Raw genomic sequence first — 20,478 nt, forward strand, 5'->3', positions numbered from 1 at the left:
GGAAATGATTGCTTTGTTAAATAAAGCATTCGTTCCAGCATTAAATAATAAAATAAACTCCTGACACCAAGAATGGAAACCGTCCCTGTTAGGCTGATCTGTTTCCCTGGTGCTGACCCAGCTGCGTGGTGGCTCACATACTACCCTCCTGGGGGCACTGCTGGCTCTGCAGGTTTTCCCGTTCTGACCAGAGGCCTGCAGGGCTCCGCAGATTCCCCTGAGTCTGACTGTGCCAGAATGAAGCCAGGACGGAAGAAGAGAGGAGCTGCAGTGTCAGTTTTCCCTTCATTTTCCTAGTACTCAGTCAGGGTTTGCCTGAAAACTCTTGACTACAGTATAAATAGGAAAAAGACTTCTTCCCGGGCTGGGAAGGAGAATGGTTTCTGAGTCAGTGAGATTCAACCACATGTTGGGGGCTTCACTTGACTTGCATTTTCAGTTGAGATTTTTGACTTGACTATAAGTCTCTCTTTTCTTTGTTATGGAACACATATGAGAACTTTAATTTCTATTGTTGAAATTCTCAATTTTATGGAACTCCTTTGTCCAGGAATAGTAATATAAATAACTTTTGATAAAGTATTAATAGAAACTGTCTCAAAAAACCACTTTTATTTTCTCTTCACTGAGGTTACAAATGATTTCTGCATTTTTCTGTCTTATTCTTAAGAGAGTTAAATGGTATTTTGAGTATCAAAACATGGAAAATAGCTCTTCTGGATTTTGTACGGAAAATTCTCAAGCAAGGCATCCTGCAGCCTGTGTCCTTCAACATTAGCAGCTATATGCTCCTTTTGAAGGAGCAACATGTTGTAGATGTGGCATGTGGAAGTGATCTACACATTTCCTTGATAAAGTGTTCTTTTGGCTTCCAGGTTGAAAGAATATTAATGAACCTGCCATAAACCATGGGATAATCTTTGTAGATTGATAGGTTTTAATAACGTCTTGCTTAGAAATCTGGTGTGGAGCAGGGTTCCTCTGGTAGTGTTTTTGCCTTGAGTTTACAAGTTTTACCCTGAAGACTGTGTGCTCATTACAGATCCAGAGGGAGGAGCAGAGGGGAGGAATAGCCAACTGATCTTTAGCTTAAATGGACGTAAAGTGTAGAGAAACACTTTGTGTTTCCATGGTGACACCGTGGCCTTGACTGCAGGTCAACCTCAGGCAGAAACCAAGGAGCTGCTCTGGGTGGGTGGAGTTGTTTGTAAAGCTGGCCAGCATCGGTCTTTCCTAGAACCTTCTTTAACCCATCTTGCTTCCTTCTCTCAGCCATCTAGGCTTGCAGTTTCTCTCTTCTGTCTCTAGCCACCTACCTATCTTACTGTATTTTCCCAAGATCCTCATTGGTTGAACACAAGATCCCCCTATTTATATAAACTTGTAGTAACTTTGACATAAATAATCTGATGGACCTCTGTCTACCAGATGCTGAAGTAGCCCCACAAGTTAAAAATAACTGAACTTTGTGTGTGAAAAAGGAAATGCAGTGAGGACTTTTCAGCCCTGATGCCTGGGGCAGGGCACCTGAGGAACCTGCCCTTGTTGCAGATGCTAGATCCTTTGTGTGACACATGAGCCAGGCTGGTGTCTCACACACTTTAATGATGGAGTAATCCTTGATTTCCCTCTGCCTTTCTCGATGTGGCCACTAAACAGTTAAGTAATCACCAGCCACATGCCCTGATTTTGAATGCAGTGTCTGTCCAGTCACCATTTGAAGTCACTATATGTTGGTGTCTGTGGCTCATTTGTGACTAATTCCATCAACACAGTCCTGGTTTGTGGAACATTGGGGTCACACTCGGTTCTTTAGGACACTGACCCATGAAGGTGTCACAGCCTGGCTTGGAAGGTAAACCACTTGTATGTGTTACAAAAGAAAAAAACTGTGAGCAGCCACCCGAAGCCTCATGAGACTTGTGCAGAATTCTGTGTGGCCTGGGGTGTTAGTGAGACAGGGCAGGGATGGGGGCATGGAAACAGGCAGTGGGGTGTGAGGATGTCCCAGTCAGGTGGAGAACTGGGCAGGACATCAGGTAGTGAGAATGCTGACCAGTGGTCACATAGTGGAGGCTTGAGGGAAAACTCCAGGTGTGGTTTCTATGGGAAAAGTTTTGGAGTTGGACAAAGGTTGTTTTCTTCTTCAATTTGAGGCCCTGGGCGAGAAACAAGTACAATTTGCACCTGGACTCCTTACCTGTAAAATCAGTGGTTATAAGGATTAAAAGAGATTACTTAGGACATGTAGGAGGGGGCTCAGTAGTTTATATTTCTGGCTTTGCAGGCTGCACAGTGTGTGTTGTGGTGCTTACCAGGGAGCATGACTGTGTGCCAGTAAAACTTTATTTCCAAAATCAACTCACAGGCTGGATTTGTAGTTAGCCAACCTGTGATTTAGATAAAATTCATGGGGTGTGGAAGTCATTCAGTAAATAGTGTCTCCCCTTCCCTCTGCTTGGTTTGGAGAGATGATAGCACCCTGGGATTCCCGAGTTGTGTCTGCAGTTTCTCCGAGCTGACTGCTTAGTGCCAGCATGTAGTAGCGGAGCTAAAATAGAACACCTGTGTGGAAGTCCTGACTCCGCCTCCCACTTACCTTTCTGAGTCTGTGGGATTAGGAACCTGTGTGGAGGCCTCTGTGAGGCTGACCTTAACATTTCCCCTTTAAAAAGTGCCTGTTTTTCTTTGGGCCAAGATCTTTAACATCTGGAGCTTTCCAGAGTGAGGGTGAAGAGTCAGTGTCCTCTAAGGTGTCCTCTAAGGTTGGCTTCAAGGGAGGGGACCTCTGCCCCTCTCCCCACCTCCCGTCCCCACGTACTTAAATGTTCATCTGGGAAATTTTTAGAACTTGAGCTAAACTTTGTCTTTGAATCTTTCTCCTAGCTTGTTTAAGTGGCTGAGGATCAAGTATGTGTCTGCCTTTACTAGTGGGATTTTTCCTCTTCCCTACAGATCATTCTTTTTTTTTTTTGCCCTACAGATCATTCTTGTGTAGCCTTTTTTCTCCCACTAAGAGAAGATCCTTTAACATTTTTTAGGGTAGGTTCAGTATTGATGAACTCTTTGAGTTTTTGTTTCTCTGAGACGTTTTTGTGTGTTTTTTTTTTAATATCTTTTATTCGATTCTGAATGATAATCTTGCTAGGTAGAGTATTGTAGGTTGCAAGAGTTTTTACCTTTCAGCACTTGATATGTATCATGCTACTCCCTTCTGGCCTGCAGAGTTTCTGCTGAAAAATCAGCTGATAGCCGTATGGGGGTTCCCTTGAATGGGACTCATGTTTTCCTCTTGCTGCCTTTGGAATCCTCTTTATCTGTAACTTTCGCCTTGTTGATTATGACTTGTCTTGGTGTGGGTCTCTGTGTTCATCTCATTTGGGATGGGACCCTCCATACTTCTTCTTCCTGGATATGTTTCCTTTTTCAGTTTTGGGAAGTTTCCAGCCATAATTTCATCAGATAGATATTTTACCCTCTTCTCTGTCTCTTCTCCTTCTGGAACCTCTGTAACCTGGTGGTTAATATGCTTGATGTTGTCCCAGAGGCCATTTAACCTGTTCTCATTTTTAAATTTGCCTTTCTTTTTACTGTTCTTATAATGTATGATTTGCATTCTTCTGTCTTCCAGATCACTTATGTGTTCCTCTGTATCACCTAATCTTCTTTTCTTTCCTTCTGGTGTTTTTCTCATTTTACTTACTGTATTCTTCAGTTCTGACTGATTCTTTTTTTAAAAAAATATTTTCTAGTTTCTTGTTAAAATTCTGTGTTCATTTGTTTCTTTCCCAAGTTTAGTTAGGATTCTTGTTGCTAATGCTTTGAATTCTTTATCTGTTAAACTGTTTGTTTTTGCTTCATTACTTGTTGTGAGCACAAGTCATGTCTTCCCAGGGTGTGCTGACAGCTCTGGCCTTGGTAGGAGGAGGGGCTGGAGGTGGAAGGGCAAGGCCTGGAGCCCCGTGTGAGCTGGGCTTCCCCTCTGCTCCCCTCTGCTTGGTGACATCACCACCCTGTGGAGTGGGCAGGGTCCCAGGTTGCTGGAGCAGAAGTCCTGAGGGTTAGGTCTGAGCCCCCTCTGTTCCCTTTAAGTGTATGTTTCCCCCATCCCGGCACCAGGCCCCTCATCCCAGCAATGCTGAATCAGGAGGTGCCTGTGTGGGCTCTCAGCAGAGTTGAGGGGTTCAGCCCCAGACAGAGGTTGGGGCTGACTTACCACCTGTGTGAGCACCAGCAGTGGTGGCCACCACCCTGCTCAGTCACTGCTTCGGGTCTGCACCACTGTGAGTCGCCATGGCCTTGGTGAGTCGCATAGCCAGACCTTCTCCACATTGAGAAGGAGGCGGGACTGGGCTCAGGCTGTGAAAAATGGGTAGTGGCTAGAGCAGCCTTCAGTTGCCGGCTGTGCTGCTCACCATGGAGCCCAGGCTTCCCACAGCCCTCCTGCTAGTCCACAGGCCCTCCAGCCAGCCAGGGTGTTCGTCTTCCTGTCAGACCCCAGGACCAGGGCGCCGATCTGTGGCTGAACTGCCTGCTCTTCAGGGCAGAGCTCCATCCCTGTGACCTTCCCGTTCTATGGAGTTGTTCCCTGGTACACAGGTCCTCATCTGATCGCTTCTTTTCCCTTCCTACCCTGTTTCATGTGGATTGATCTTACAGCCTCAGTTGTACTGCAGTCTTTCTGCCAGTCTCTGGGTAGTTTTCAGTGAGAATTGCTCCACTTGGAGATCTATTTTAGAATTTTCATGGTGGGAGATGAGCTCAACATCTTCCTACTCTGCCATCTTGATCTCCTCCTCACAACTGAGCTGAACTCTGGGTGAAGAACAAGCCGGAAGGGGCTAGTTCACCAGGTTAGGACTCGATGGCAGGACTGTGCAGAGCACCTGTGAGATTGGCTGGGAGGGGAGGGACTGAGGGAAACACCAGGTAAAGAATAGGTACCTGCCATGCTCAGGTGACCTTCTGGCAGGCCAATATGTGATTTTCCCATCAACACCCTCAGGCAAGTGCTCTGTCCCCTGCCACATGCTTACATTTTCCTCTGGGCATTGTCTCTGCTGGAGGGAGCAAGCTGGTTTTGAGTTTATAAAATGCTGAGCAGGAGCACAGTTAGCACAGAAACTAGCATTCTTACAGGTTTATTGTCTTCAACGAGTGGTTGGTTTGTTTTAGCATCAAAATTGCTCAATAGTCAATGGGGGATAGTTCTTCCTATATCTGTGTTGTTTACAGCTCTGTGTACACAGACTAGTCGTGAGTTCTGTGGGCCGGAGTGGACTGCTGGGAGCAGTGGTGGCCCAGGCGGTTCTTGGCCCAGGGTGCCTCTGGGTTGATCGGACGTAGCAAGCATCACCACCCGGAAGAGCAGGCTTCGCAACTTGTGTGTGACTCACAACAGCTTTTCATTTGTTTGCTGTATTTTTGTTAAAACTTTAATATTTAGCTGTTTTAGGAATGATGGTATGGTCAGAATATTAGGGTGAAAATGAAGAGCTTCAGAAAAATCCATGTGAGGTGTGTCCGAGCTTGCGATTGGGAAAGGCTGTCACCTGTCGTAAGGTTATCGTCCCGCGTACTTGGCAACCTAGCAGCAATCCTTGAATCTCTGGCTTTAATTCCTGTTTGTACTGTAAACATCTTATTCATGTATTTGGATTCTATAGGTTGTATGTCCTATTTATTTGTTTTTATCTACCTTTTTTTTTTTGGCTTTAGACACTTATTTTCAAAACTACCTTAGCAGTGTATAGTCCTTGGAACTGACATGTCTGATAAGTTAAAAAAAAAAAAATCTCCTTAACAAAGAAAGATGCTCATTATTGGTGGTTTTGGCCAGCTCTCACTGGGGTAGACACCTGCAGAATCCGTTGTTGATTAAGTTAATGAGCGCTGTATAGATCAGGGAAGTTTCCTGCCCTGCAGATGTGAGTAAGATAATCTTAATTCTGGACTCCATCAGAGCCAAAACCTTGTGAGAAGGGGCTGGAGACCAGTGTGTGCATGCGCTGTAAAGGATTTTATGTAACTTAAATGAGTGTTTGCAAGCAGTAGAAAAGTCAAGGTGAATGATGTAAAGTGCTTTCTTCTTAAATTATAAGGAAACAGAAGACACCTACATGTGTGACTGTGTCTTCTTAGTTAAGTGCTTAGCTCTACCAGTGAAAGCATTCTGAACTTCCCTTTCCTTCTCTTACAGGTGACATCACACAAAAAGGATATGAGAAGAAGAGATCGAAATTGATTGGAGCCTACCTGCCCCAGCCTCCGAGTATGTAAACCTTGCTGAGTAGCATAAGGTGTCCAGTTTTAAGAGTTAACTGCAACTCCTGAGAGAATAGCTGAGCACCAGTCCTCCCCCAGTCCCCAGACTGCATGCGGATCAGGCCCCTGAGGTGGCACCAGCCCCATCCCACTCCTTTGTGTGACTGCAGCATATTTTGTGAATTCAGAAGACACATAGGAGTTTTCTGTGAAGGTGCCAGATAACTGTAATAGGTATTCATCCACAGAGGAAAGTAATATGTTTGATTACTTTAAAATACTCTAATCATAAAAAATACGAGAACGTTTGCGGTTTAAACATGAATTTTGACTTAGTTAAAATTATTGATAATGGTTTAAGTTAATCAACAGTTTTGTTGACTTCATTGGTGGGGGTTCGGGAGGCAAATCTAGAAAATGATGTAACATCCTGCCTGGGATTTTGAAATCGTAAAGGTTGGTTGGTTGTTTTTTTGAAACATGATTGTCTGCATTATGAATTCTCAACCAAGTACAAGTTCTGTTTCATTCTGTGGTTTTCACACATGCAAGTACGTAGGATTCTACACTTGAGCTGGTTATGTACATTTCAGGGAAAGGAGGGAGACCCTGGGCTGCAGGTGTAACACCTCTGTTCTGAGGGCAACCTTGAGAATTTTCTGGGCATCAGGAAGGGCTTAATACTAACACAAGTCCTCCAGCAGGTAGGACAGCAACAGAAATGGACTCTACAGTGTTCACTGTTGGAGCAGGTATAAAGCCATGCTGAGATGTTCCAGCTAGAAGAGCTTCATTTCCACATGTGTAGGCCTTTTGGCTCTCTGGGCTGTGACATGGCCTCCAGTGTTGGGGGCGAGGAGGAGTGTCCTCACCTGTGGCTTACTTTCCAGGACATTTGTGTTGAGTGTGCTGCTTTTTTAGCCTTGTTTGATTTTGTGTGGTTTCTTTCTTTCCTTGGAGCTTAAGAAAGTTAATGTAAAGATTGGCTGGCTGTGCAGGGCTGCCTTAGCTAGCGACCTGAGTTTTCTTGCTCTCTGGTCTGTAAAAGGAAGGAGCTGTGCGCTGTCTGAGTGGATGGAAGAGCAGTGTGTTGTCCGGCTGACCCTGTGTGTGAGAGTTTTAGAGGACACACGGGGGCAGACGACTAGATGCGGTCTCCCTGCTTTCCTTCTCATCCTCCAGCAGAACTGCTGGGATGACTTCCTATCTGCAGGTGGCCCTTCGTGGTTTTGGAGGAAGGCTGGTGGGGAGGCGGTAGGTCCTTGTGTTGCTAGATTTTATTTTCTGTGCCTTGCCAAACAAAAGTGAAACAGAAGCAGTTCTGTGTATGCCCAGGAGATGGCTCTGGGAGATGGAGCCTCTACAGTCCCAGGACGAGGCTGACCCGTACTGCTGGGTGCTGAGGGTGGCCCTGTGTGACATGGTCCCCTTGGTGTTTTTTGTGCTGTTCTGCATGGGGTCGGCAGCTCTGCTCGGCGCTGTAACAAATTTAAAAAAAACTAAAGTTTGAATTAATTAGTTTTTTTTCAACTTGTTACAGCAGCGAATGGAGCTGCCGTGGTCCGGTGTAGACTGCAGCACAGTGAAGGAGCCCCGAGAAGAATGCTGCAGGCTGGCAACATCGGGGTGTGTGACATCCGAGACGCCGCGGTCAGAGAGCGGGCGGCCAGCACCGCAGGAAACCGGCCACTGTTTTACTTTCGTTTCGGTGAGCGCACTTAACTGAGAGAGATCCCATGGCAGGGCACTTTTGCAATGGACTGTTTGCCTGATGCCATTCTAAATAGAAGTGTAGGGCTCAGCCTTGGGGGAACCTAGGAGGTCATGTTTCTCAGCCCCGTCCTCCATTTCAGCTCATTCAGCTTACCGAGCTCCTCAGGCACAGAGCTTGTCACAGGCTGTGAACCATGATTATCCTGCTGATTCAGGGCCCAGGTCTAGTGTTTTCTATTAAAATATAATGCTGAGTTTTTGCAACCATATTTTCGCATTTGGAGCACCACTTACAAAACACTTAGGAAAGAAGAATCCATGACGGATCATACTGTTTTTCTTAAAATTATTGATCTTCACTGACCTTGTCTCATTGTCAGAGACTTGGGTGAGGATGAGCTCTAGTGTACCCTGGCCCTTGAGATCTGTTTCAGGGAGTGAGGTCTGTAGCTCCATTAAGGTAGTCTCCAGAGGGCAGACTCCAGAGGACAGTCACGGAGTTTTGAAATTGAAAAACTGAACTGGTTCATCAGAGTCATGATTCTTCTATTCAGAGGTCAAAATTATTTAAGTGAAGAATATTTTGAATATAAGAAGCCCAGAAAGATGAGTTCAGTGCACCTTTTAGTACAATAAGGAATAAGCATAAACTCAAATAAAAGACCTTGTTTGAGAATCATGTACAGATAATAAGCTGTGTGTCACAGTTGATCCCCAGGATCTTAGACGAGGACACACAGCCTGGTCTCCCCTCTGTGCCTCTGCTCTCCTCTCTAGGCCAGCTTGTTAACAGGCATGAGGCATGTTCTTGTGGGCAAAAGAGGAGCATTGATGGACAAGTGGCAGACTTGGGCCTTAGCTGCCAGGCCCCGTCACAGTTTCTGTTTGCCTCCCGCACCTATGGATGTGTGAGGCTGAGAGTGCTACTGGGGAACGCTGCTCCCTGGGCCTCCTGCCATACCATCCCCAACCGGGAAGGAGAAAGCAGGTTCACTGGGGATGCTGGGGTCAGGAAGCTGGATGCCCGGGTAGTTGTACAGTTCTTATGCTGATTTGAATGCTGAGAAGTTGCCCTGGGTGAACAGTCACTCTGTACACAACTGCCTCTGGGGAGCAGTAAGGAGAGTGCGCGCCTCTGCATCAGAGGGTTCCTTCTTGACTAGGTCAGCCTTAGAAATGACACTTTTGGTGTAGGATCTTCATGAGAAACATCTTGTTTTCCTTTTCAGTTACCCTTATCCTGCTTTACACTTTTCTAAAGAGAGTTTGCATTTTGATGAACTTTACCTTTTTCCCTTTTTTTATGTTATTTTTATTAGAGAAAAAGACTTCTCTAGAAAGTACTCTAAAGATATTTCAAAGATCTTTGGGATCTGTGGGATATTTCAAAGATCACAAATTTGGGGAATTTGTTTAGGACACATGATTGTGGATTAGGATGGCTTATGCATCTTTGAGCAAGAGATGCACCCTGAGTCTGAGCTCCCGTGCATTACCCTATCCCAGGGAAAAGTGCTGGGGAAGCAGGTTTTCCCTGGTTTTCTTCCCAGAAGTGAGTGACCTGGGAACCCAGTCAAAGGTATATTGACTTCAGGGAGCATGGTGTTGAGTGCTCACCTAAAACTAGATGAGGAAAAGGGTCCAGAGCTAGAAAGAAAAAAAAATTACGTGTTTAATCAAGTAATGGGTCAAAATATATTAAAAGTCATCATCAAAGAGAAAATGTTATTCAGGAGAAATTATTTGGTACTAATGCTCTTGGAGTTTTTCAGCTATGTATTCTTTTGTTAGTCTCTGAACCTGCTAAAATTTGGAAAATTAGAAGACAGAATCCACTCTCTACAACTCTGTTCAGGGATATCTTAATAAGATGGTGTCAGCTTCTATAAGTGAGTCTTCACTGCTTTCATGGCAAGGTCATGGTGATGTGAAGTAGTAAAATTCCATCATTACCATAAATAGTGAAATCTTCCTTGACCAGATGTAGTCCCTCTGTTGTCATGATGTGTGTATTGGCTGAGTATTACTTTCTTCATGATTGGCATCCAGTGTTTCTGAGCAGCGGGTGACTTGTGTGAATCCAGTCTTCTCCAGGCCCAGCTTGCCTTTCCTCCAGCAGCAAGTGGCTTGTGCTCTGTTAGAGGGACCTACTGTGACTGCATTGTTGTGAAAACCTTGGTGAGTTCGGCTGCTGGGACCAGAGGGCAGGTCTGTTTCCCTCCTGGCCTCTGGGAATCTGCCTTGGGGTCCACATGGACAGCCTCCTCAGGGAGGAACCTCTCTAGGTTGGGGTGAGTTTATCGTCCGTCTTTGTTCCGCTAGAGAAGGATGGCCCCACTGGGAGTGTGGACTTGTCTGCATCAGAAGGGCTTCACATGCAGCTGCCTGTCCTCCCTCCGACTCCCCAGTCTGCATCCCATGTCACACTGTCGGCACATGCTTGTGTCCTCTGCCTGTACCTGCACACCTCTTAAAGCTCAGTTCAAGTGTCACTTCGGCAAGGATTCCTTCCCTGCTCCCTGGGGTTAGGACAGGCCGTTGTGTTTCATATGCTATAGGAAATGCAGCTTCCCGGCACTGCTGTGCCTGATTGGTTCTGCTTCTTGGTGTTCACACCCATGCTGCCCCAGTGTCAGGTACACCATTGGTCTGTTTGCACACCTGCTGCGCTGCTCTGGTGCCTGGGGCACCATTGGTCTGTTTTTACCCTGCTGGAGAGTCCTGTTCCCCAGAGTGCAGCCTTCCCTCCCTGGGCACAGCAGTGAGCTGCCCCTCTGACCTGCTTTGTAGGGACCCAGGGCTGATCCTGGGGGCCTTCCTGGGCCATGCCACCTGTTCATGATGGATGGGGTGTAGTGTGCAAGGTTAAATACCGAAGAGAAATACGAATAGTTAAATCGGGATGGCCTGTGACTTAGCATGAATTCTTTCCAGACTGAGTTGCTCCAGGAAAGGAACTTTCATCACTAGAGGTAATGACTTGTATCCTAGGTATGCTGTGGTCATGATCTTGATACACAACTTGGTGCCCTAAGTTGTCCAAAGCGTATTCTTATTTTATCACACACAGCTGCTGACTAGATAGATGGATGGATGGTTTTCTTGTTTTTTTTGATGGCTTTGAACCAATCAGGTTCCTTCCCCAGACACCAGTAGTTACTTAGGAACAGCCGATCCTCCATGGAAGGGAGGGCAGGGGACAGCGAGAGTGTAGTTATCCCCTGGACCAGGCTCATATGGATTTTTATGGACAGTCTATAAGGAAAATGAAACTTGAAGCCACAGTCTTGAAGACATACGCTTGTTGCCTCCGAAGTTGCCTCACTGCTGAGCAAAGCCAAGTGCTGGGATGTGGGGATGAGACACAGTTGCAGCACAGTGGGTAGGGGCTCTCTTGAACCCTTATGGCTCCAGGTCCTCTACACTCTTCCAGTCGTGAAAGTGAAAGTCGCTCAGTTGTGTCCAACTCTTTGTGACCCCATGTACTACTGTACATGTGACCCCATGTACAACTGTAGTACAGGTAAGAAATCCACTCCTTTCATTTCATACTGACTCAAGTCAGAACAGCACAAGACAGACAGAAGCTTCACCATTACCACTGAAACATCTCCCCAACCATGCGGGCCTAATTCTTACATTGCTGTCACCCTTGAGTCTACTTTACCCTCCACCAGCATAAAGCCTTGCCATAAATCAGTATAAATTTGCTAACCATTTTTCTATTGATGTTTAATTTGCATATGGATTCATGCCTGAAAGGGGCTTCCCTGATGGCTCAGTTGGTAAAGAATCCACCTGCAGTGCAGGAGACCCTAGTTCAATTCCTGGGTTGGGAAGATTCACTGGAGAAGGGATAGGCTACCCACTCCAGTATTCTTGGGCTTCTCTTCTGGCTCAGCGGGTAAAGAATCCACCTGCAATGCGGGCAACCTGGGTTCAATCCCTGGGTTGGGAAGAGCCCCTGGAGAAGGGAAAGGCTATCTGCTCCAGTATTCTGGCCTGGAGAATTACATGGACTGTATGTATAGTCCATGGGATCGCGAAGAGTCAGACACAACTGAGCGACTTCCACTTCACTCTGTTGTGGGAAGCAAAGTATAATTATGTGTTAGAAGAAAATGGGAGGATTCAAAACTTGCCAGTGTACAAATATGGAAAGATCCTTGGCAATTTTACCAACTATCTAGTGCATATTTTCACTTAAGTGAGAGCCCTTGGCATGCCCAGTGAGGTTGCAGGACGCTGAGATCCATGAATGCTGTAGGTGGGGAGCGGAGAGCCTTGAGTCACCATGAGGGTCCTGGGAGTAACAGTCACTCTGTATTACTATGTCTATGTCTGCACCCCAGCACGTGTGGGAACCGAGGTTCAGAGGTTCAGTGATTTGTCTGTAGTTAGTGGAAATAAAATCTTTGTTTTATTTTACATGTCCTTCATGATTCCTTTTATTTTTTTTTTCATGATTCCTTTTAAAGCTGTTGAAAACCAAGGTGTTTTTTTAATGTTTTTCTCTATCTGAATTTATAAATACTTACTTTTTCTAGAACATTTAATATTCTGAGCAACTGTATGGTGTCTATACAGCAGGTTTTCTGGTCTGTAGTGCACCATTGTGTCATGGTGAATGGACCAGCCCCTATAGGCCTTATTCTTAGGATTACTGTGATTTCTAGTGTCTGGTTTACCATAGTGTTAATAAAATGACTGCATTTATTTAATAATCTGAAATTGGTGGATTGTTTAGGTGCCAGAACTGTGCTGTTAGGGTTTTCTTTGAGGAGCCTTTTTTAATTGAAGTATAGTTGTTTTACATTATTAAGTTAGTTTCAGGGCACCTTTCTTAAACATATATTGAAAGTAATGACATTCAAAAAAGGCTTATTTCTCTGCTTTCTACCCCTTGAGCTCAAACAAAGTTTTCAGCTCTGCAGAGGAAAAAGCATCTAGAGGAGTGAGTGGTGATAAGCAGGTCAAGAACTTGGGAACAGCAACCATTTCTCTGTGACAGGAACCTGGAGGCAGGAGTGGGAGGTGGCTCATGAGGAGCGTGAGGTGGAGAGAGGCTGGCTGTCAGGGAAGGAACCTGGGCCTCGGCTCTGGGGTCCACAGGGTGCAGAGGCATGAACCAGGCATAGCCTGGTTGGATTGAAGAGAGACTGACGTTCATGGCTGCGGTGGCCCTGGGGGTGGAGAGGGTGCCTGGAGCAGCAGGTGGCATCTGACTGTGAAGGGTCAGGGCAGTGAACTTTTAACCTTGAGGATAAAGTTCAGGGTGGGGAAGAAAGGAGCCGTGAAGGATGAGGGTGTCTGCGAATGGGCTGGGGATGTGCCACGTGCATAAATGGAAGTCCCAGGAGGGTGCACACTCCGAGGCGTGGACAGCTGTGTTTTACTCTCTCCTGTGCTGTCCTTTTTTTTCCTCTTTTCCTCTCATGCATCTCTGCTCTCCCCCTCTGATTAAGAGTTTTATTTAGAGTCCCATTGCAATTCTAGATGGAACAAAAACTCACTGACTTGTGTATGAATTGATGTGTTGCAGCCCTCTGCATGAGCCTTAAATGTTTTACTTACTGGTTCAACAGTGCTTCCTGAGTTCCTTCTGTGAGCCAGGGACAGCACTCAGCTGCAGGCAGACAGCCAGACAGTTGTTGCCTTTTCTGGACTCTTAACGTGCCTGTTAAGAGTCCCTTAATGTGTCCAAAGTGAGGATCCATGCACACACCTTAGTCACACCACCTCAGCAGCTTTCAGCTGCTCAAAGTTTGTTACTGGGTAACAGTCTGGAATTGTAGTAGTTCCTATCTCTCTTTATAAGACTGCTGGTTGAACAGTAGTTTTGTGGTGAGATCACAAAAATACCTCTTCCCAGATGCAGAGTACCAGCTGGACTTGGTCTGTGTGACAAGTGACCACTGCATCTGGAGTGCAGCACTGAACAGAAGAGAGCCTCTGCTTCAGGGCCCTGGCCTTTGCCTGGCTTTGAGTGCACCAGGAAGGGGTGCCCATCATACATGGATGGGCACTGCTGGAGTGGCACAGACACAGTTCTGGGCCTTCAGTTGCTCCCAGTGAAATGGCAGAAGCCTGTCTCATACAACTGTGTTAATAATTTAGTAAATATACAGTGCTTACACCAGTGCTGTAAAGCATTGGCTATACCTGTCAGTGCTGCCTAAAGATGGGAAACTGAGGCCCAGGGTCACAGACTGTGCCAGCAGCAGGTTGGGGCACCATCTTCAGAGCATGGCATTGTCCAGATGCATTGCCCTCAGTTCATGTGGGATCTGAAGCAAGTGGTGCTTGATCAGTGTTTGTGGGAGAAGAGATCCAGTCTTGATCTCTGTCATGTTTTTACCTGGGAAAAATTTTTTTTTGTTATCCACTTTGCGTTGCGTGTTTCTGGACAGTTACCCCACCTTTCTTGGGACTCCCTCCCTTCTATCGAAGACATACTGGCCATCTTGGGCTGTCCCGAGAGCTAGGTTTCAGGGATGCCTGAGCGTGAGACCTCAGCAGTGCTGAATACTAGGCTGTAACTACGTGTTTTACTGATTATTTGTGATTACTCTTGCTGGGAAACAGCCCATCGCACCAGGAGCATGTGGTCAGCTCCTCTTACGATGGGTCACAGGCAAGATCCCTTGGTTACTTCCCCATGTTCTCCTGTGTACCAGGTCATTCTAATTTGGAGTTGCTTATTTGACTGAAGTACGTTTAAGCTACCTCAAATTTCATTCACAGTGAGGTCAGGTAAAAACCAATATTTGAAATATGCATACTTATATTTTAATCTCTTTTAATGTCCTGAGGCTGGTGACTTATTGAAGCTATTCTCATTTTGTGTAGTTTATTCATTTTCTTTTAAAAACTTTTAAAACCTTGGGTTGTAAACTCTTATTTTTCTGCCTTTGAGAGTAAATATTCACAATGCTATATGCAAACTTAGCTTTCTGAAGACAGAAGTGTAGGGTCCATAGGAGGTGAGCCCTAAGTTACATGTCGTATAGCTGGTTTGATTTAGAAAAGGCAGAGGAACCAGAAATCAAATTGCCAACATCCACTGGATCATAGAAAAAGCAAGAGAATTTCAGAAAAACATCTGCTTCATTGACTATGATAAAGCTTTTGACTGTGTGGATCACAACAAACTGTGGAAAATTCTTCAAGAGATGGGAATACCAGACCACCTTACCTGCCTTCTGAGAAATCTATGTAGGTCAAGAAGCAACAGTTAGAACTGGACATGGAACAACAGACTGGTTCCAAATTGGGGAAGGAGTATGTCAGGACTGTATATTGTCACACTGCTTATTTAACTTATATGCAGAGTACACCATGCGAAATGTCAGGCTGGATGAAGCACAAGCTGGAATCAAGATTGCCGGGAGAAATATCAATAACCTCAGATATGCAGATAACAGCACCCTTATGGTAGAAAGTGAAGAGGAACTGAAGAGCCTCTTGATGAAAGTGAAAGAGGACAGTGAAAAAGTTGGCTTAAAACTCAACATTCAGAAAACTAAGATCATGGCATCTGGTCCCATCACTTCGTGGCAAATAGATGGGAAAGCACTGGAAACAGTGAGAGACTTTATTTTCTTGGGCTCCAAAATCACGGCAGATGGTGATTGTGGCCATGAAATTAAAAGATGCTTGTTCCTTGGAAGAGAAGCTATGCCAAAGTTGGACAGCATATTAAAAAGCAGAGGCATTAATTTACCAACAAAGGTCTGTCTAATCAAAGCTATGGTTTTTCCAGAAGTTCATGTATGGGTGTGAGAGTTGGACCATAAAGAAAGCTGATCGCCAAAAAATTGATGCTTTTGAACTGTGGTGTTGGAGAAGACTCTTGAGAGTCCCTTGGACTGCAAGGAGATCCAACCAGTCAATCCTAAAGGAAATCAGTCCTGAATATTCATTGGAAGGACTGATGCTGAAGCTGAAGTTTCAATCCTTAGGACACCTGTTGTGAAGAACTGACTCATTGGAAAAGACCCTGATGCTAGGAAGGATTGAAGGCAGGATGAGAACGGGACGACAGAGGATGTGATGGTTGGATGGCATCATGGACTCAATGGATATGAATTTGGGCAAGCTCTGGGAGTTGGTGATGGACAAGGAAGCCTGGTGCGTTGCAGTCCATGGGGTCGCAAAGAGTCGGATATGACTGAGCAACTGAACTGATAGCTGGTCTGTAGGTGCTGTGACTGCACTTCCCAGAGGAGAGATATGGCCACCTATGGACCTGAAAGGTCAAGGTAGAAACTAATTTCAGGAAGCATATTTGAAAGGAGTTGATGGGTAACAGTACTGAGATTGGAAGCTAAATGTGTGTGTGCGCGTGTATGTGAGGCACTGTTTAATCTTGGCAGCTTGACAGTGTGCGTTAGCTCTGCCTCTTCCCAGAACTAACCTGTGATGTCAGTAAATGGATAAAGTATGAATCTCTAGGACAAGAGAATGGAGAAATAATGATGTGTTTTTAGGCTCTATAAGGTTGATGATTAGAGGCACCTTATTTAGCCACAGCGAGGAAGGCAGCAGATGAATGGGCTGATGAAACCATGATGGTGGGCATTGTGGGTAGGCATGGCTTCTAGGCAACAGGCGATCACTCCTTCTGCGTTCCTGCAGAGAAGTTTGCTGTCTGGAGAAAGGGAACTAAGAGCCTCCAGAGTCAGCGACACCAGGCAATACTGTACCAGAGGCCCTAAATCAGCACAGTGCTGGAGAGGGAGAACAGCTCCGCCTTGGTGATGAACACTGTGCTTAGTCACAGGCAAGAGACTGGACCTTTCTTCTTTGGGCAAATGGAATAGCCTGGGTAAAAGAGCTGCTGGAAATAGATCTGGTAATGCCTCTGCTGCAGAACATAATGCTTGCTTGCCGCTCCTTATGTAAAAAAAGGTGTAAAAGGTGACAGAGGAGAGAAGAAAAAAATAAACAGATTTACATAAAGATTATAGCATCAGATTCACATTTAATAATTTAACTTCTTGACAATGATTAGCATGAAAGGCAATGATTATCCCTAACCCTAACCCTATTTGCAGGGCAGTAATAGAGATGCAGACATAGAGAACAGACTTGTGGACACAGAGTGGGAAGGAGAAGGTGGGACAAATTGAGAGAGTAGTATTGACATATATACACTACCGTATGTAAAATAGATAGCCAGTGGGAATTTGCTGTATCATGCAGGTAGCTCAACCCGGTGCTCCCTGACAGTCTAGAGGGGTGGTGGGATGGGGTGAGAGATGGGAGGGAGGTTCAGGAGGGATGGGACGTATTTATACCTATGGCTGATTCATGTTAATGTATGACAGAAACCAATACAACATTGTAAAGCAATTATCCTCCAATTAAAGATAAAATAATTTACCTTCTCAATAGTAATTGGCATGAAAGGCAATAATTATACATAATTTTCAAATAAATACATTTATACAAATAAATTTAAAAAATTTTAACTATATGAATAATGTTGCTTAGAATTCTAAGGTTCAATAATGTAAGCACCAGGTAACTACTGTTTTCCTATGAGACTTAATAGTACTCTTTGATTTCATAAATTATGTGCATCTGTTTGATAAAAAATATAAAGTAATTCTTTCACAAAGTAATTTTGTCAAAGATCATTTGTAGCAATAACTTGAAAAAAACTTGGAGCTCTGAATGGTTCAGTGACAAGAACTGTTAATTAATGACAGTGACATTAACACACTTGCTAGATGAAGGCCCGTGGAACCTAGCACAGAGCTGCAGTGCACGGTGTACTCTTGTGCAGTTCTGACGTAGCAAATGTAATATGTGGGGTCCACAGACATTCTGTGAAAAAATGAGGTGCAGAAATCTCCAGTGTAAGAGGAATATTAAACCTCAAGGATGAGTAGCTAGCTCTTGTGGAGCCATCACGGTAAACCAGGGACTAGACAGTTCTGGGTTAAGATTGCTTTTTCTGATTCACTTTCTGTCAAGTATTACTGGCCCTTTTCTGAAGAAGTAGCAGTTAATCTTTAATGCTCAGCATTTCTTTATTCTGAACTGTGGTAATTAAATCTCTCTCGTAGTACCTAGTAATTTTCTCTGGATTGTGCCTTTGGCTACTCTGTTTCTGAATAGCTATCACGTTGGCCAGAGTTAGGTCAGCTTTTGGCCAGAAACTGAATCATTTTTATTTGATGATTTTAACAGTTTTGGTAATTCTTCAAAGCTATATTGAAATATGGCTTGTTCACTTGTTTAGCATCAAGTGGAGTAAAGTTGCCAGAGTTTGAAATTTTGAATGAAGAAAGAGGAAAGTTTATGTTCAGTCCTGGCAACCTGGATTATAAAAATACTCTGCAAGGCTTATTTACAGTTACTTTTAATTTAATGATAATTATAATTTTAAAAATTGTTGCTATGGCTTACTCTGCATCACTTCACGTGCACATAACAGGCATTTGTGACAGGAAGGAGTCTGGTGCTTCCTTTCCTGTTCCTCATCTGGGCTGTCCCAGCCTTCCATGCCGACTCCCCTATGTGCTTTAGCTTGGCTGTGGAAAAACAGAGAGTCAGGGCTTTATTCCACCAGATGACTTGCTTGGCAGAGTTAGTGAACTCCAGCTGCCAGTCACCTCATCTTACTTTGCTGTCTTCCTTAACCCAGGGGTGGATCAAGCTTTGCCTCCAGAGCGCCGGGCTCCAGTCACTCCTTCCTCTGCCTCTCGCTATCACCGCCGAAGGTCCTCAGGGTCACGAGATGAGCGCTACCGGTCGGGTAAGGTGCCAGATGTAATGTGGGTGGTGGTGAAACGCAGGAGTGGACACATGTCTGCAGAAGCTGTGTGAATGCACAGCAGTGTGTTCGGGTGTGTTTGTGGTTGGTTGTGATATGCAAATCACCTCTTACCTCAGACATGGATACACCCTCCAGGGCACACAATAAAATTCAGTAAAAAGTAACTCTTTTTATATTTTTAAGATAGTGTCCATTATTTAGAATATTACAATAATTTAAAATGTAGTAACCTTTTGTAAGCCAAATTTTGCTCATTTTTTAAGTGTTACAAAGTTTCACACTGGTTTCAAAAAGCTTGGTTTTACTTTTCTTATCTTGGTTGCTAGTATTTTTTCCTTCTCTTTTAACCTCAGTGATTTGTTTTTCAAGTAGAGTTTTCAAAAAAGAAATAAAATTCTTAATAATTTGTGTGTTGTTTATTTCCTTTGTGTTTTATGACGCTGTGTATAAGAATGCTGTCTTCATGATTCTGCTTTAGAGCAGTCATCTGGGCTTGACAGGCTTAAATTTCTTCCATTAATTTAGCATCAGGAAAGTTGTATTGTGATTACTGTTTAACTCTTTGAGTATTTTTTCCACCACCATCTGGATTCCAGTTGTTTTTTCACTGATTACCTAACTATAATTTTTTTTAAAGAAAATGATAAGTGTTATTGCTGGGACACCAGTTCAGGGTACATGTGGACTGCTGATGATGACAGTCCAAACTATAACATTTATATATCACTTTATATTTTCAAGTACTTGCAATGGTGTTACTACTTCAGTTGGTTTTTATAACAGAAAGGTGACATACTTAATGGCTGTTTTGTGCTGCGGAAGAGGAAGCTGAGGCTGCAAAAAGTGAAGTAGCTCAGCCACTTCACATGGAGGCAGGTGGATCAGCCCTGTGAGCCTCTCAGTGTTATGAGTCTTTCCCTTATTGGGGACTTGAAGGATAAGCCGCCACCCTTCCCACCAAGCTCAGGAGCTGTGTGCTTGACTTCCTGGCCCCGCTCTCCTTTCTAGATGGGAAGATGGCATAAGACGGACTTTATGGCATCAGGAATCTTTATGTGCAGAAGCAAGAAGAATGGACTGGAGAAACTAGGAAAAAGGCCAGTGCAGCTTCACTGCTGCTCCTTCTGCCTTCTTGGCTGTCTCAGTCCTGATGCCTGGGACAATGTGTGTGGGGGTGGGATGAAGGCAGGGGTTTGTAGCCAAATTTACGTTCTGTGTTTTCACAGGTAGTTTTATCCTAGCACATACCAAGAGCTTGTCTTACTTTATTCAGGCATCTCAGAGGCCCCTTTCAGATTAATTAGAAGGGTAGCACATACATATGTGCTGTCAACTTGCTGTGGAATGTTAAGATTTACTCCCTTGTCTTGATTCTGTTGTGCATTTTATATATCATGCACACAGATGTAGATACATGTACATAGTCACACATATGGGAGACATGCAGGTAGAGACCCACATGTACACACACACACAGACATATGTGTAGGCATGTGTATAGACAGACAGTAGACAAATGCTCACTCCCATCCTTATCTTTTGGCACTTGGACTTTATCCTGAAAATGACAGGGTTCCAATCAAAGGTTTTAAGCAGAGTCACAACTGGAGCGGGTTGGGGTTTGCAGATGACTTTGGTAACACTGTGAAGTATGAGTTAGAAGGGAGGATCTGGAAGCCCCGGGACACCTGAGGTATTTGTACAGGATATGAGTC

At 44.6% G+C, this 20,478-nt stretch overlaps 1 protein-coding gene across 13 annotated transcripts in view; it reads left to right on the forward strand.

Annotated features, from left to right (window-relative positions):
- Nucleotides 1-20,478, forward strand: part of DIP2C (disco interacting protein 2 homolog C) — a 294,103-nt gene that overhangs the window by 147,512 nt on the left and 126,113 nt on the right. For 11 of the 13 annotated variants that reach the window (XR_009690071.1, XR_009690072.1, XM_061126603.1 and 8 more), the window contains 3 exons: nucleotides 6,200-6,271; nucleotides 7,805-7,972; nucleotides 18,632-18,742. Coding sequence is in view for 11 of the 13 variants with exons in the window: in XM_061126603.1 (XP_060982586.1) it covers nucleotides 6,200-6,271; nucleotides 7,805-7,972; nucleotides 18,632-18,742 (351 nt within the window). In the remaining 2 variants the exon portion in view is untranslated. The remainder of the gene's footprint in view (nucleotides 1-6,199; nucleotides 6,272-7,804; nucleotides 7,973-18,631; nucleotides 18,743-20,478) is intronic. The other 2 variants (XM_061126605.1, XM_061126613.1) reach the window with 2 other exon arrangements.

The sequence above is a fragment of the Dama dama genome, chromosome 23 (genome assembly GCF_033118175.1).
Source record: "Dama dama isolate Ldn47 chromosome 23, ASM3311817v1, whole genome shotgun sequence".
Lineage (NCBI taxonomy): Eukaryota > Metazoa > Chordata > Mammalia > Artiodactyla > Cervidae > Dama > Dama dama.